The sequence below is a fragment of the Mustela nigripes genome, chromosome 13 (genome assembly GCF_022355385.1).
Source record: "Mustela nigripes isolate SB6536 chromosome 13, MUSNIG.SB6536, whole genome shotgun sequence".
Taxonomy (NCBI): domain Eukaryota; kingdom Metazoa; phylum Chordata; class Mammalia; order Carnivora; family Mustelidae; genus Mustela; species Mustela nigripes.
The window spans coordinates 38751575-38767211 of record NC_081569.1 but is presented as its reverse complement, the minus strand read 5'-3'; the positions used below and the strand labels follow the sequence as shown (position 1 = coordinate 38767211).

General features: G+C 37.0%; 1 protein-coding gene and 1 pseudogene across 1 annotated transcript in view; one reads left to right on the top strand and one right to left on the bottom strand.

Annotated features, from left to right (window-relative positions):
* ADAM10 (ADAM metallopeptidase domain 10) overlaps window positions 1–15637 on the top strand; it is a 134437-nt gene that overhangs the window by 41900 nt on the left and 76900 nt on the right. Inside the window, exon 3 of the mRNA XM_059372014.1 lies at window positions 15051–15169. Coding sequence (XP_059227997.1) covers window positions 15051–15169 — 119 coding nt within the window. The remainder of the gene's footprint in view (window positions 1–15050; window positions 15170–15637) is intronic.
* Window positions 7939–14259, bottom strand: LOC132029169 (proteasome subunit alpha type-1-like; annotated as a pseudogene).

The window sequence follows — 15637 nt, the reverse complement described above, 5'->3', positions numbered from 1 at the left end:
AGTAGGCAGAGAGGCAGGCAGAGAGAGAGGAGGAAGCAGGGTCCCAGCTGGGCAGAGAGCCGGACACGGGTCTTGATCCCAGGACCCTGAGATCATGACCTGAGCCAAAGACAGAGGCTTAACCCACTGATCCACCCAGGTGCCCCTGTGCATTTCTTTTTAAGTTTATTTGAGCTACAAGAGATGTTACTCCAGCTTTAATATGCTAAGTCCACTTTCATGTTTTAAGCACCTAATGTATTCCAGGTACTTTAGTAGTCACTAGTAATAGAGTAACTGAACAGACAGGTCCTTACTGGTGAGGAGTTTATGGACTCGTGAGAAAGGCAGGTGTTGGATTAGGAATAACAGCTGTGATAAATATTAAGAAAGGAATGTTAAGGGGCGCCTGGGTGGCTCAGTGGGTTAAAGCCTCTGCCTTCGGCTCAGGTCATGATCCCAGGATCCTGGGATCGAGCCCCACGTCAGGCTCTCTGCTCCGAGGAGAGCCTGCTTCCTCCTCTCTCTCTCTCTCTGCCTGCCTCTCTCCCTACTTGTGATTTCTCTCTCTCTCTCTGTCAAAATAAATAAAATCTTAAAAAAAAAAAAAAAAGAAAGGAATGTTAAGAAGATTGCTATAGGAGCATTGGGGGATACCGTCTTATTTGAAGGTCAGGGAAGGCTACTCTTAGGAGATGGCATTTAAACTGATCCTGGAAAGATGACAGAAGAGGAGTTGGTTAGCCAAAGAAGGGAATGAAATGTGTTCTTGACAGAGGAAACAGCATGTGCAGGGATACTGAGATGAGAAGTGGCATGTTTATGGAATTGAAGGAATTTTGTTATATGAGGGGGTGTAAAATATGAGGGAGAATGGTTCCAAATAAGACTGTAGTTGTAAATAAGAGCCACATCTCTGAGTGTTTATGTAAGTCATGGTAATAATCTTTTATTTAGTCTTGGAAGGTTTTTAATGATAAGTAACTGTGTAAAGTTTAAAAAGTTCAGTCTGGCTGCAATTGAAGAGTAATTTGGAAGGAAGTTAAACTAAGTGCATTGAGGCTGTTGAGGAGGCCATTGCACTAGTAGTCCTCATGGGAGGTGGTAGCCTGCATTAAGCTGGTGTTAGAGGTGATGAAGGAGAGTGGATAAATTTAAGACATTTTAAAGGTAGAGTTTATTGAGCTTGGTTGATACATAGGTATAAAAGGAGTTATATAAACCAGGACTGCTTTCTGGTTTGAGCAACTGAGTGGCTACTGGGTTCACTTAGATAAGGAATATTGGAACAGGTTTAAATTTGAGGAGAAATGGTAAGTTCAGTTTTGGACATGTTTTGTGGAATTCATGAGGAGGGCCTAGGAGAGAACTAAATGCCAACAATTTAAATTTAGGTGGTGACTGGGGGGGGAAGCAAAGCCTGATGAGTGGTAAGAAAAGTAGAAAACCTGAAAGTGTGGTATTCCAGAAGCCAAGGGAAACAATATTTCAAGGAGGGGAATGGTCAGTTGGTGCTTCTTGCTTTTGTTATGTTGAACATTAGCAATATTCCTAATCTATATTATTTACCCTTTTTTGAATTTCTCTAGTTTTGATGATTTTGCTGGATCTAAATGCACAGGGTAGTCCAGATTTGGATACATCATGGTCACATATAAATAGCTATGGTAGCAAAATAGCTTTTTTTGTGTGTGTGAATTTCTAATGATTCATGAAAATAGCCAATGTATTTTTAGGCATTTTGGTTTTAAGAGCATATTGGCCAATATCTTTGACAACCATCTGTACTAATTCTGTGGTGATCGATTATAAGGACTCCAGTTGTCTTTTGAGTATAGCATGGCTAATTTTGACTTAAATGTGTGAAGCAGAAACACATCAGTTAATTTTAATTAATAATTTTTATGCATCTTTGAAATCTTAAATTATAATCACTTTGTATTAGGTTCACAAACTCATTTCTGGGAGAACAATGCTGAATGAACAGATCATGTATGAACACATAGCATATCAAGAATCTTAGAAATGGTAGTAGGGTACAAATAGTTGTGTTATAAACAGTATTCATTGATTTTTGTTTTTGGTTCATAGTAAAACTGTTCAGACCATGTACGTGACACCCAAAATCTTCTTACATTTCAGTTTTACAAATAGCTTACTCCCAGTTGTCAAACTGAGTGAGCCTTTCACATTCTAAATCTTGAGAGACTTTAGAGGTCACTTTGTCCAGTGTAATATTGGATGATATTTTTGAGACATGGTCATTCAGCTTCACTTCTTTGTGTTTCAAGTCCCCAAATAGGAAATGTTACTTGTGCTTCCCGTGAACATTTAAGAATCTGCTATATTGAAACCTTTGCTATCATATGCTTTTTTTCCCCTACTAACTATAAAGTGAGAAGATTAAGGTGGTATCTTGTATTTATTTATTTATTTAGTTTTAAGATTTGTTTATTTATTAGAGCAGGAGTTCAGCAGGGAGGGGGAGAAGGAGATAGAGAGACTCTCAGGCAGACTCCCTGCTGAGCACAGAGCCCAGCCCCCAAACCCTGAGATCATGACCTGAGCTGAAATGAAGAGTCAGAGGCTCAAGTGACTAAGCCACTGAGGCACTCTACTGGTGGTATCTTCTTCCTAAGTTCTTGTCACTTGATCATTAATCAGTTAATCATAGTTTATTAGTATAAATTGTAAAGTAGAAGTTCTTACCATTTTGTTCTTTTTCTTTTGGAAGTTGGGATAATCAGGGAGGCAAATCAGAAAACTATCAAATGTTTGGCAATAGCAGAGCAGCAGTACATCCCTTTCATCTGAAACTTTATCTTAAGTGGGAGGGAGATTTAGGATAAGAACTGAGTATAGTACTCATCCATAGGGAAGGAAACGTGAGCTGCTTGAATAGCCACGGTTGGATGGGGTGGAGCCTGGGAGTAGAGCTTGGAAGAGGTGTCTGGATCCTTAGGCCTGTTTGGGTCTGGATAGTTAAAAGGGGCACTGGAAAATGTGGATAGGAGTAGAATAATTGAGGAGCACGGGGAAGAGATAATGATAGGTTTTATCTTTAAGAAAGAGAGATTTGAGGTGGGCCTGGGTTGGACAGTTGGTGAAGCCTCCATCTCCTGGTTTTGGCCCAGGTTGTGATCTTGGGGTTGTGAGATTGAGCCTTGCATCAAGCTCTGTACTAAGCAAGGAGTCTGTTTGGGATTCTGTCTCCCTTTCCCTCTGCTCCTCCTACTTGTGGGCATGCTCTCCCTCTCTCTAAAATAAATAAATAAATCTTAAAAAGAGAGAGAGAGAGAGAGAGAGAGAGCGCTCTGAAATATTGAAATTGAATGCAGAGGGGCAAATTTCCTTCCTGCTTCCCCCGAAACAGCAATAGGGAATATTGTAGTTTGAAGGGATACGATGATAGAGATGTTTCAGAGTGTTTTCCACATGAAGAATAACCTGCTAGCTGCTCAGACAAGTCTTCACTAATTCAGCAGAAGTTTTGGAATCCCTTCTCTATGCTAGATATTCTATCTTATCTTCTGCTCTCCTCCTCTTTTTTTTTTCTTTCAGATTTTATTTATTTATTTGACAGAGATCACAAGTAGGCAGAGAGAGAGGAAGGGAAGCAGGCTCCCTGCTGAGCAGAGAGCCCATGCAGGACTGGATCCCAGGACCCTGGGATCATGACCTGAGCCGAAGGCAGAGGCTTTAACCCATTGAGCCACCCAGGCACCCCACCTCCCCTGTTTTTTGATTTGTTATTTATTTGTTGATTTTGAGGTAAGATTGGTGTATATAGCATTATATAAGTTTTAGGTCTCCAACATTATGATTTTGTATTTGTATATACTAGAAGTAATTACCACCCTAAGTCTAGTTATCCTCCATTGCCATACACTTGATCCCTTTTACCCATTTTGTGTACCTCCCAACCCCCTCTGCTCTGATAACCACCAGTCTAGTCTGTTCTCTGTATCTATGAGTTTGTTTTTGCTTTGTTTGTTTTGTTTTATTTTTTAGATTCCATATGTAAGTGAAATCATATGTTATTTGTGTTTCTGTTTTTGACTTATTTCACTTAGCAAAGTACCATCAAGTTCCATCCATGTTGTTGCAGATGGCAAGATTTCCTTTTTATGGCCAAGTAATATTCCATTGCATAGATATAGCACATCATCTTTATCTTCATCCATCAGTGAACACTTAGGTTTGTTTCTATATCTTGGCTACTGTAAATACTTAAGTGAACATGGGGTCCATAGATCTTTCTGAATTAATATTTGAGATTTTGGTTCAGATTCAAACTCTGATTTTATTTGTATGATCTAGGTCATATCAACCTTATCTGATCTGTGAAATAAATAATACAGGTGATCCTTATGATTTTGTATGTTTGATTTATGTTAAATATCTGGATAACTCTTAAATCCTATCATTGTTTTAGTGTTTTATAGAGGCATGTCTTGGAGTACTGCAGGTTTGGTTTCAGACCACTGCAGTAAAGCAAACATTGCAATAAAGCAAGTCAAATGAATCTTTTGGTTTCCCAGCACATCTGAAAGTTAATGTTTATACTATACTGTAGTCCATTCAATATGCAATAGGATTATATGTAAAAAAAAAGTATATACCTTAATTTAAAAATACTTTGTTAAAAAATGCTAAATGCATCATCTGATCTTTTAGCCGTTGTAATCCCTGATCACAGATCACCATAATAAATACAATAATAATGAATAAGTTAGAACTATTGTGAGAATTGCCAAAATGTGACACTGAGATATGACGTGAACAAAAGCTGTTGGAAAAATAGTGCCAGTAGACTATATGCAGGGCTGCTACAGACCTTCAGTTTGTAAAAAAACCACACTATCTGCAAAACAAGATAAAATGAAGCACAATCAAATGAGGTATGCTTGGAGGCTCCTGACCGGCTTAGTCAGTTAGAGTATGCGACTCTTGATCTTGGGGTTTTAAGTTCAGGCCCCATGTTGAGTGTAGAGATTGCTTAAAAATAAAATCTTCAAAAACAAGAGGTATGCCTGTATTCAGTAGTTTTGCTTGCCATTTGTTTAGTTAACATAACATAGTTGCATAAAGTCAGAGGTGTTTACAGAAACATTTTTTCCCCCTCTCCGATAGATAAATCTTATTCTCACATAATGTAAAATACATGTAGTCTTGTGTTCTGCGATGATGCCATTATGGCGGACTCTTCCCCTTGGCTCTCCTAGTATGGGAAAGACTTAAACTAGTGACCTGTTTGTCTTCTTACACGGGGTAAAAGTTACTCATTTTAGCTCAGGTTTTAGTTTAACTTTTATCTTCATTGGGGATTCTGATCTATGTGTTTTGCTTATTTAGGGTAATTGACCTCAAGGACAACAGTTAAGCCTGGGACTAGATCTTTCAAACTGTATAGCCCTAGAATTTCTGGGGTGATTGCCTCAGGTGCTGCCCAGTGTGGTGCCTGTGGGTTGACTGTGCCCTTTCCCCTTCTACCAACCCATTCATTTTATCCTTTAAAAAAGTAGATTTACACACACACACACACACACACACACACACACACACACACTCTTTTTAAAGATCATTTGAAAAAAGGACTTTTCTGTTTCAAAAAGTGTACTCATGGGAGTAAACTAGGTATTTGACTCATAGTAATGATATTAAATGTTGACAACTTGTCTTAAAAAATAATTTGGATGGAGACTCAGGGATCTTTATTAAGAATAAAGTGAATGTTAAGAGATAACATCTAGAGACCTCAGGGATGTCCTGTTAAGTAGTACAGTTTTATTTCTAGGAGTCATTGAGCCAGGTCTACCATAGACCTGTTCCATTTAGATATGATAGACCTCTGTTTATGATGACAGTTCTGGTCTTTGGGACTGCTGGATTATACTGATGTACTTTTAAGCAAGGCTTTTGCTCTCAGGGTTCTTTCCTGTGTTACCAAGGTACTTCATTAGTTGAGGCCTTTTGTCCTAATATGGCTTCAGTTCAAGGGATGTACCCTTTATCTCTTGTTTTTTTCTGAAAATCAGAGCCATACTCTCCTTAGCCAAAATAGCAGCTGTATGGACAAAGGCAACTTCTTTTTACTCTGTATTCTTAGTGTTCTAATATATAGAAGAGATACTTCTTCATATAAAGATGTAGAGGATACATAAACTTCCAGAAATTTTTATAGAGACCTATCCTAAACAAAATTGATTTTGTTGTTCTGGTACCTCTACTGTTTCTTTAGATGTAGAGTGCTTTTCTAAAGCCTAGAAAGGAAAGCCAGCTATTATTATCATATGGTACAACTAGATCCTCAAAACAGTGAAGTTAGAGAATTGGAATGTTTGATTTTTTTCAAATTACTGTTATTTGTTAACTGATTTTGCCTTCCTATAATTTCACTGTGTTCTTTTTTTTTTCTTTCTTTCTTTTTTCACTGTGTTCTTTACATCTTTACTATAATGCCATTGAGGAAAACAAGAAAGAATTACAGTAGAAATACTATAATCAATATGAGGGATAAAATACTGTTGATCAGTAGAATCAGTATAGTCGTTAAATCTAAAGGTAGAAAAGCATTCCAGGTGCAAGTAATGTTCTTTATACAGAGCATCTTTCTTCCCAAAGAAAATCTAAAGTTCTTCTTTGATGACAGTGTGCTATATAATGATAATGATAATAATAGTAATAAGACTAAACTTACTGAAAGAAACATAGTAAAAGGAGACAGAGGTTAGCCTTAATCTTGAAAGTGGCTTAACCCTTAAAAAAGAAAATTTCTTATGGTAGTATTATACAATTTTCAGTGAGAATTAAACAAGGTTATATTTTTATTTCATTATCTTATTTGCATTTGTTCAGATTTTAAAAGATGACTTGTTTTCAGAGACTGATAATACTACATTAAGACTACTACAGCACTCAGTGTGTATTAGCTTGACTTAAAAAAAATATTTTATTTATTTATTTGACAGACAGAAATCATAAACAGGCAGAGAGAGTAGGAAGCAGGCTCCCCACTTAGCAGAGAGCCCAATATGGGGCTCGATCCCAGGACCCTGAGATCGTGACCTGAACCGAAGGTAGAGGCTTATCTCATTGAGCCACCCAGGCTCCCCTAGCTTGACTTTTTAAATCACATGCTTGAGATACATTTGTGGTATCGTAGAAAGAGTAAGATGCAACAGCTGAATACTGAAGTTCTAGTCCTAATTCTAGTCTTGTGACCTTGAGTCATACCCTTTGATAGAAATACTCATCACAACTCCTTTGCAGGTTACTCTGAGGATAAGATATAGTAACATAGGTAAAAATGCTGAGAAAATCGTAAACCTGTTTACATTTGGGAAGATTGTTATAATCTCATTATCTTCACAATATCACTGTCTCACTTGGTTCTTTTGGAACTTTTATCACCAAGAACAGTATCTCTGGCCACACAATTTTATCTTATTCTCCAAGTCTTTTGAATACAATAATTTACAAATATTTACTTGTTTATTTTTATTATGGCAAAATAATACATCACTTACTATTTTAACCATTTTTAAGTGAACAATTCAGTTGTACCTTTCATAGTGTTGTGCAGCTACCACCACTATCCATTTTCAGAGTTTTTTCACCTTCTCAAACAGAAATTCTTTTTCCTCCCTACAAGCAGGTGAAACAATTTTACTTCACAGTTGTCTTTAAGATCACAAAACACTATGTTCTTCATACAAAAATATTAGTACAGATAACTATACTTTCTAGAAAATGATTATATAGATCCCCAAAGAAAAATGCACACCATTACATGATTTCAGACAAGTTACTTGGGAAAAACACATCTGGACTGATTCCTAAAACATACCATAAGACCACCCTGCATCTTTTGGTTCAAAGTATAGATTACTGTCATCAGTATGTGCTCCACATTCTTACATAGTTGGTAATACACATAGAGACTGGTTGGTTTGTGACTTAATGTTCCATTGGTTCATCAGCCTTTTCTTCAGGTTAATCAGCAGGTTGAACAGGCTGTACCTTTCTTTGTGGTCTTTCTTCAAGACCTTCTAGGAATGAAGATACATCAGCCTCCTCCTAAGTAGTAAACTCCAAGTCTTTACCAACAATTCCAGTGGAAACATTCTTTGTAGTTCAGTCCTGTTCTGCACGAAGTGTCTTTTGTAAGGCACACAGACCATGTTTAGCCAGGTCATCAAACCTAGACATATGTCTCTCCAAGTGAGTACAAGCTGATTGAGAATGGGCTACAATGGACGTGCCTCTGCAGTCAAAGTAGTTGGCAAATGGCAGGTTTGGAAAATATGAGGGCCCATAGCATCATAACCAACACCATATGGTCTCTGGACATATCATTGTGTTTGTATCTGGGTCTTGCTTCCAATTAGAGATGCAGGACAAGACACAGGAGGAGGTCTTCAAACAGAAATACTTTACCCATTAAACGATAATTCCCTGGGGCACGTGAGTGGCTCAGTGGGTTAAGCCTCTGCCTTCGGCTCAGGTTATGATCCCAGGGTCCTGGGATTGAGCCCCACATTGGGCTCTCTGCTCAGCGGGGAACCTGCTTCCTCCTCTGTCTCTGCCTGCCTCTCTGCCTACTTGTGATCTCTGTCAAATAAATGAATAAATAAAATCTTAAAAAACAAACAAACAAACAAACAATAATTCCCCTTTTCTGTCCTCTCAGCAGTCACTGATAACCTCTATTTTACCTTCTATCTCTATGAATTTACCTCTTGTAGGTCTCTCAGATGAGTGGAATCATGCCATAGTATGCCTTTTGTGTCTGACTTACTTAGCAAAGTGTTTTCAAGATTCATCCATGTTGTAGCACATAACAGAGTTTCATTACTTTTTTTTTTTTTTAAAGATTTTATTTATTTATTTCACAGACCGAGATCACAAGTAGGCAGAGAGGCAGGCAGAGAGAGAGAGAGGAGGAAGCAGGCTCCCTGCTGAGCAGAGAGCCCGATGCGGGACTCGATCCCGGGACCCCGAGATCATGACCCGAGCCGAAGGCAGCAGCTTAACCCACTGAGCCACCCAGGTGCCCCCAGAGTTTCATTACTTTTTAAGGCTGAATAATCCATTGTATATGTATTCCACTCGTGTACATTTTTAAAAATCCATCTATCGATGGACAGTTGGGTTATTTCCATATTATGCTTTTGTGAATAATGCTGTTATTAATATTGGTGTACAAGAATCTGTTTGAGTCCCTGATTTTAATTCCTTTGGGTATTTATACCTAGCAGTAGAATTACTGGGTCATATAATAATTCTGTGTTTGATATTTAATGAACCATCAAACTTTTTCCAGAATACAATGATTTTTATAAGGCAGTGGTCACTGTAGTTTTTCTGATCCTTTGAACCAAAAGTGTAAACAATTAAAAAACCAGATTATGTTTTCAGATTGTTTTTTATTCAGGGCTTGTTGAGAAACTGGGAAGGTAGGATGTGGTTAGCTAATTATTTTGTAATATGGTATCCAACAGGAATGTTATGAAGAAGTTATAATTCATAGAAATATTAAAATAGCATAAAGATATGTATTAAACTGATGGTAGTAGAATTAAAATTAAAGAATTGGAATTTAGTGACTTAATTAATGGAGTAAATTACATCTAGCTTCTAATTATTCTTTCGTAGTTTGTCTGTTTCATAGATTGTGATAGACTTTTAATCTTGTTTTTTTTTTCTTTTCTAATAATTTTTTATTTTTTATAAACATATAATATATTTTTATCCCCAGGGGTACAGGTCTGTGAATCGCCAGGTTTACACACTTCACAGCACTCACCAAAGCACATACCCTCCCCAGTGTCCATAACCCCACCCCCCTTCTCCCAACCCCCCTCCCCCCAGCAACACTGTTTTGTGAGATTAAGAGTCGCTTATGGTTTGTCTCCCTCCCAATCCCATCTTGTTTCATTTATTCTTCTTCTACCCCCTTAAGCCCCCATGTTGCATCACCACTTCCTCATATCAGGGAGATCATATTATAGTTGTCTTTCTCCGCTTGACTTATTTCGCTAAGCATGATACGCTCTAGTTCCATCCACGTTGTCGCAAATGGCAAGATTTCATTTCTTTTGATGGCTGCATAGTATTCCATCGTGTATATATACCACATCTTCTTTATCCATTCATCTGTTGATGGACATCTAGGTTCTTTCCATAGTTTGGCTATTGTAGACATTGCTGCTATAAATGTTCCGGTGCATGTGCCCCTTTGGATCACTACATTTGTATCTTTAGGGTAAATACCCAGTAGTGCAATTGCTGGGTCATAGGGCAGTTGTATTTTCAACATTTTGAGGAACCTCCATGCTATTTTCCAGAATGGTTGCACCAGCTTGCATTCCCACCAGCAGTGTAGAGGGTTCCCCTTTCTCCGCATCCTCGCCAGCATCTGTCATTTCCTGACTTGTTAATTTTAGCCATTCTGACTAGTGTAAGGTGATATCATCTCATTGTGGTTTTGATTTGTATTTCCCTGATGCCGAGTGAAATGGAGCACTTTTTCATGTGTCTGTTGGCCATCTGGATGTCTTCTTTGCAGAAATGTCTGTTCATGTCCTCTGCCCATTTCTTGATTGGATTATTTGTTCTTTGGGTGTTGAGTTTGCTAAGTTCTTTAAAGATTTTGGACTCTAGTCCTTTATCTGATATGTCGTTTGCAAATATCCTCTCCCATTCTGTCAGTTGTCTTTTGGTTTTGTTAACTGTTTCCTTTGCTGTGCAAAAGCTTTTGATCTTGATAAAATCCCAGTAGTTCATTTTTGCCCTTGCTTCCCTTGCCTTTGGCGATGTTCCTAGGAAGATGTTGCTGCGGCTGAGATAGAAGAGGTTGCTGCCCGTGTTCTCCTCAAGGATTTTGATGGATTCCTTTCTCACATTGAGGTCCTTCATCCATTTTGAGTCTATTTTTGTGTGTGGTGTAAGGAAATGCTCCAATTTCATTTTTCTGCATGTCGCTGTCCAATTTTCTCAACACCATTTATTGAAGAGGCTGTTTTTTTTCCATTGGACATTCTTTCCTGCTTTGTCGAAGATTAGTTGACCATAGAGTTGAGGGTCTATTACAAAGCTGTCATCAAGACAGCATGGTACTGGCACAAAAACAGTACCATTGACACATCCATCAATGGGACAGAATAGAAAGCCCAGTAATCTTGTTTGTTTTTACCATTTACCTGCCTGTCAGGCTCAATGTTGTACCATTCCCTCTTCTGTTGATAAATGTTTTAGATGCAAATTAATGTTAATAAAAGCAATGCATTTGGTGGGGGTATTATCTCAGTTTGATTTTTTGTTTCATTATCTATACTGCTACTTGATTGTGAATGGTAATTGAGAACTGATTTTATATATGGTGTAGTCCAATTTAAATCAGTATGGAGAATAATGTTTAGTACATGTGAGATGATTTTCTTACACTGCCAGTATCAGGGTTGGAAGGGAACTACTTCAAGTGTTCTTAAATTTTATCTGTTAACTTCCTCTAGGGTTCCTATGTGCTTAAACATTTTAAGTGATATAAAACTATTTTTTGAGGGGTAGGGAATGTAGCATAGATTGTTTTTATACTGAGCTTAACTTCTTTCTGCCCCCTTTTTGCATATAGAATATACTCTTGCTTATAATGGTTATAGGGTATAATAATTTTGCTGAATAATAAATCTTGAATGATTAAATATACTAAGCCCTTGGACTTTTAGTGTTCTAGTCCCTTTAGCAAAGATGCTCTTTTTCAGGTAGTATTTGTACAGTGAGTTAAAAGTATATATAATGATAACTTGATGATTTTTCAAATATTGTGATCCTTCAAAAAATAATGTATTTATTTATACCTTCATATGATCAAGAATTTCCTGTTAACAGAAGAAATTTTATGAAAAGTCAGGATGTGTAGTAAGAATTCAGGCAGGATTCCTGTTTGTTCAGGGTAGTCTGTTTTTAACCTTGCCTGCAGAGTTCCTGTTTAGAAGGTATGTTTGACTTTTGATTACTTGTGCCAGGAGATGGAAAACTTAAGGCTCTAAGGATACTTTTCCTAACCTAGAGTCTTTGTCTCAGCCCTGGGAAGCTTTTGGAGTTTTTTGGTGAGAGTTTGAGGCCAGTAGAAAATGAATACAACCTCAAAATAAAGGAGTACCAAGATTGACATGAAATTAAGGAAAATATAAAATAGAAAAAGTTGAAAAAGGGACACAGCTTTCTGAAGCTAATGAGTATACCCTGTTGACCCTTATTTACTTGAAAAATGAATTTTTTTCCCTTCAAGATAAACTTTATTGAAGTATAATTTATATATATATATTTTTAGTGTATGTGCTGCTGAAGCAAGCACAAAGTATAATTTACAGAAAATATACAGTTGGCCCTTGAACAATGTGGGAGTTAGGGGCACCAACCCGTTGACACAACCAAAAGCCTTGTACAACTTTTGACTCCCCCCAAAACTCAGCTACTATCGATTATATAATCAATAAGACTGGAAGTCTTTGTGATATGGTATCCAACAGGAATGTTATACTGGAAGTCTTATTGATTATATAAATAGTTGATGAATACTACTTTGTATGTCTTATGTATTATATACTGTATTCTTAAAGTAAGCTAGAGAAAAAATATTATTAAGAAAACGATACTGTATTATATTTATGGGGGAAAAAATCCGTGGGTAAGTGGACACATGCACTTCGGATCTGTGTTGTTGAAAGGTCAGCTGTACTCATTTCATGTGTGTAGTGTGAGTTAGGTTTTGACAAATGTATATATTTGTGTAGCCACCATTCAAATCAAGATAATAGAACATGTCCCTGTGAGCAAAAATTCCTTCATCCCCGTTTGCTCTTAGTCTCTCTTCACCCCAGACAGCCACCAATCTGCTTTCTGTCACTGTAGATAGGTTTTTGCCTATTCTAGAATTACGTATCTATGCAATTATACTATATATATTCTTTTGTATCTTCACAAAAGTGCATATTTTTAGTAGTTTGGCATTTTTTGGTTTGCCATTGTATGAATAAGCCACAGTCTTTTAAACTCTACTTGTTGATACTAACTGAAAAATTGATTTCCAGTTTTTATATATTTTGAATGAAATTGCTTTGGACATTTGTGTCCAGTTTGTTTTTGCGGAGTTACATATTATATTTTCACTTCTCTTGGGGTAGAATTGTGGATCATAGGGTTTTCATGTTTAACCTCAAAAAAACTGTCAGTTTTCCGAAGTGTGATTGTACCATTTTATACTTCTACCAGCAATGTGTGGCGGATCCAGTTACTCTACATCCTACTAACATTTGGGGGTTGCTAATTGAACACTTTGGTTCAGATTCATTAGGGGAGAAATTGTGCTATGTGCAGACTCTTTTAACAGTTACAGAAGAGACTTGAAATACATTTAAGGGTTTAGTAATGATAGCTAATTAATTGCCATTTGTTTTGCAGCTCCTCTGTGCCAGGTGCTGTGTTAATGACTTTACATGTATTATAAGCGATCATCCTTAAAAGGGCTTTTACAAGATAGAATTTATTATCTTTATTTAAGAGATCAGAATCCTGGGCTAGTTGATTTTAGGCATAAGAGTTGATTCATAGTTTGATTCAAACCCTAGATTCTTTATTTAATTTCACCTCAGTATTTTGGTCTTTGTCTTTTATGGAGGACCATTGAAAATGAGTAAGATTTCGGCTAAGATATTGGTCTTTTGATATTGGTCATCATAGGCTTCTCAAATTAAATTGAGGAAGGTCTAATGATAATTAGAAGAATTAGAAGCCCTAGGGAAAACATATAGAAGTTGAAACGAGTTGTGTGTTTATGTATATGTAAAAGAAAGAGCATGCATAGTTACTTTTCTGAGGAGAGTCATTAATATAGATGCCGCTTTTTTTTAATGAATCAAATATTTTATTAGTTCAGAAAGGCTCACCCACAAAATATGTATTTATCACTTCAATTTGTTGTCTGACTGCCACACAGTTTAGCATGATTAAAAATTTTTTTTTTTCTGATCAAAATGACGTCAGTCAGGGCTAGATTCCAGTCAGCATGTCAACAGCTCAAACACTGAAGCGTCACAACTCTCCTCAAAGTGTCTCTCCCTCAAGACTGGGTACATAATTGAAGGAGCTCAGTACAAAACAAAAATGTGGAACCATTTGTAAAAAAAAAAATTAAGAATTTCCAGACGGTGGGACCCGGGCGTTAAACCCAGCCATGGCCCTTCCAGTTAGATACTCAGAATGCACTGCAGCCATGATGGCAGCCAGGCTCCTCCTGTCTCCTTGTCCTATCCTTCCGTCATGGAGACTGATGTTTCCTCTCTCCTGCTCCTGTATAACAAAGTGAAAGTAGTTAGAACCTTCCCCAAGAGGTGGAGTCTTCCTGACCCTAGTCGTCTTATCTTCTTCTTCTTTTTTTAAAAATTTTATTAATTTAAAAAAAAAAAACCCCATATAATGTATTTTTATCTCCAGGGGTACAGGTCTGTGAATCACCAGGTCCACACATCTCACAGCACTCACCATAGCACATACCCCGCCTCAATGTCCATAACCACACCACCCTCTCCCAACTCCCCTCCCCCACTTTTTAATGTATTGTTTAAGTTGTGAAAAGTAGGGGAAAATGGCAAAGCTGCAGAATTACTAAAGAGGAAAGACAGGTAGTGGTAAATAATAGTAATTGGGTTAAGAAGCTTGTTTTTATATCCAAGCAACTTAGTTGCTGTTGAAATTAACTTGTTTTACAATGTGGGAATCAGACTTTTGGCATTTAATTTTTAATATGTCTTAGACAGTTAATGTTTAATTATATATAATTTCAATTTGCATTGTAGCTACTAGATTTAATTTTAGAGCAAATTTTTTTAAAGAAAGATCTTGTATATTTCCAGGTAAACAAATGGTGTGAAACAGTTTATATTTTGCAGAACTTTTGTGCTCGCTTCAGCAGCACATATACTAAAATTGCAGAACTTTTAACAAAAAATGTTTAAAATTTGGATCCTTTAAATTTCATTTTTATCCTTTTCCATCCTGTTTTGTAGACATTTCAACCTACGAATGAAGCGGGATACATCTCTTTTCAGTGATGAATTTAAAGTAGAAACATCAAATAAAGTACTTGATTATGATACCTCTCATATTTACACTGGACATATTTATGGTAAGTTGAATCTTAGAAGGATCTCTTTCTTTAGTTTTTTTCTGTACAAAGAAACACATATATTTTGAAGTATAGGCATATATTCCAGAGAGGTGGGATAATTCCTGAGGAGATTTAAATGTATTATGAAGGATAACAGTCTTTGAAGAATAAAGTAATCCTTGGACCGATCTCTATATGTATATTTAATAATGAATTACACAGTGCCTGGCTTCTGAAAGAAATGTAGTTGTGATTCTCTGAATACCTATGACTGTTAGATTTTTTTTAAAAAAAGATTTTATTTATTTATTTGAGAGAGAGAAAGAAACAGAATGAGAGAGCATGAGAGGGGAGGTCAGAGGGAGAAGCAGACTCCCCGTGGAGCTGGGAGCCGGATGTGGGACTCAATCCCAGGACTCCAGGATCGTGACCTGAGCTGAAGGCAGTTGCCTAACCAACTGAGCCATGCAGGCACCTATATGATTG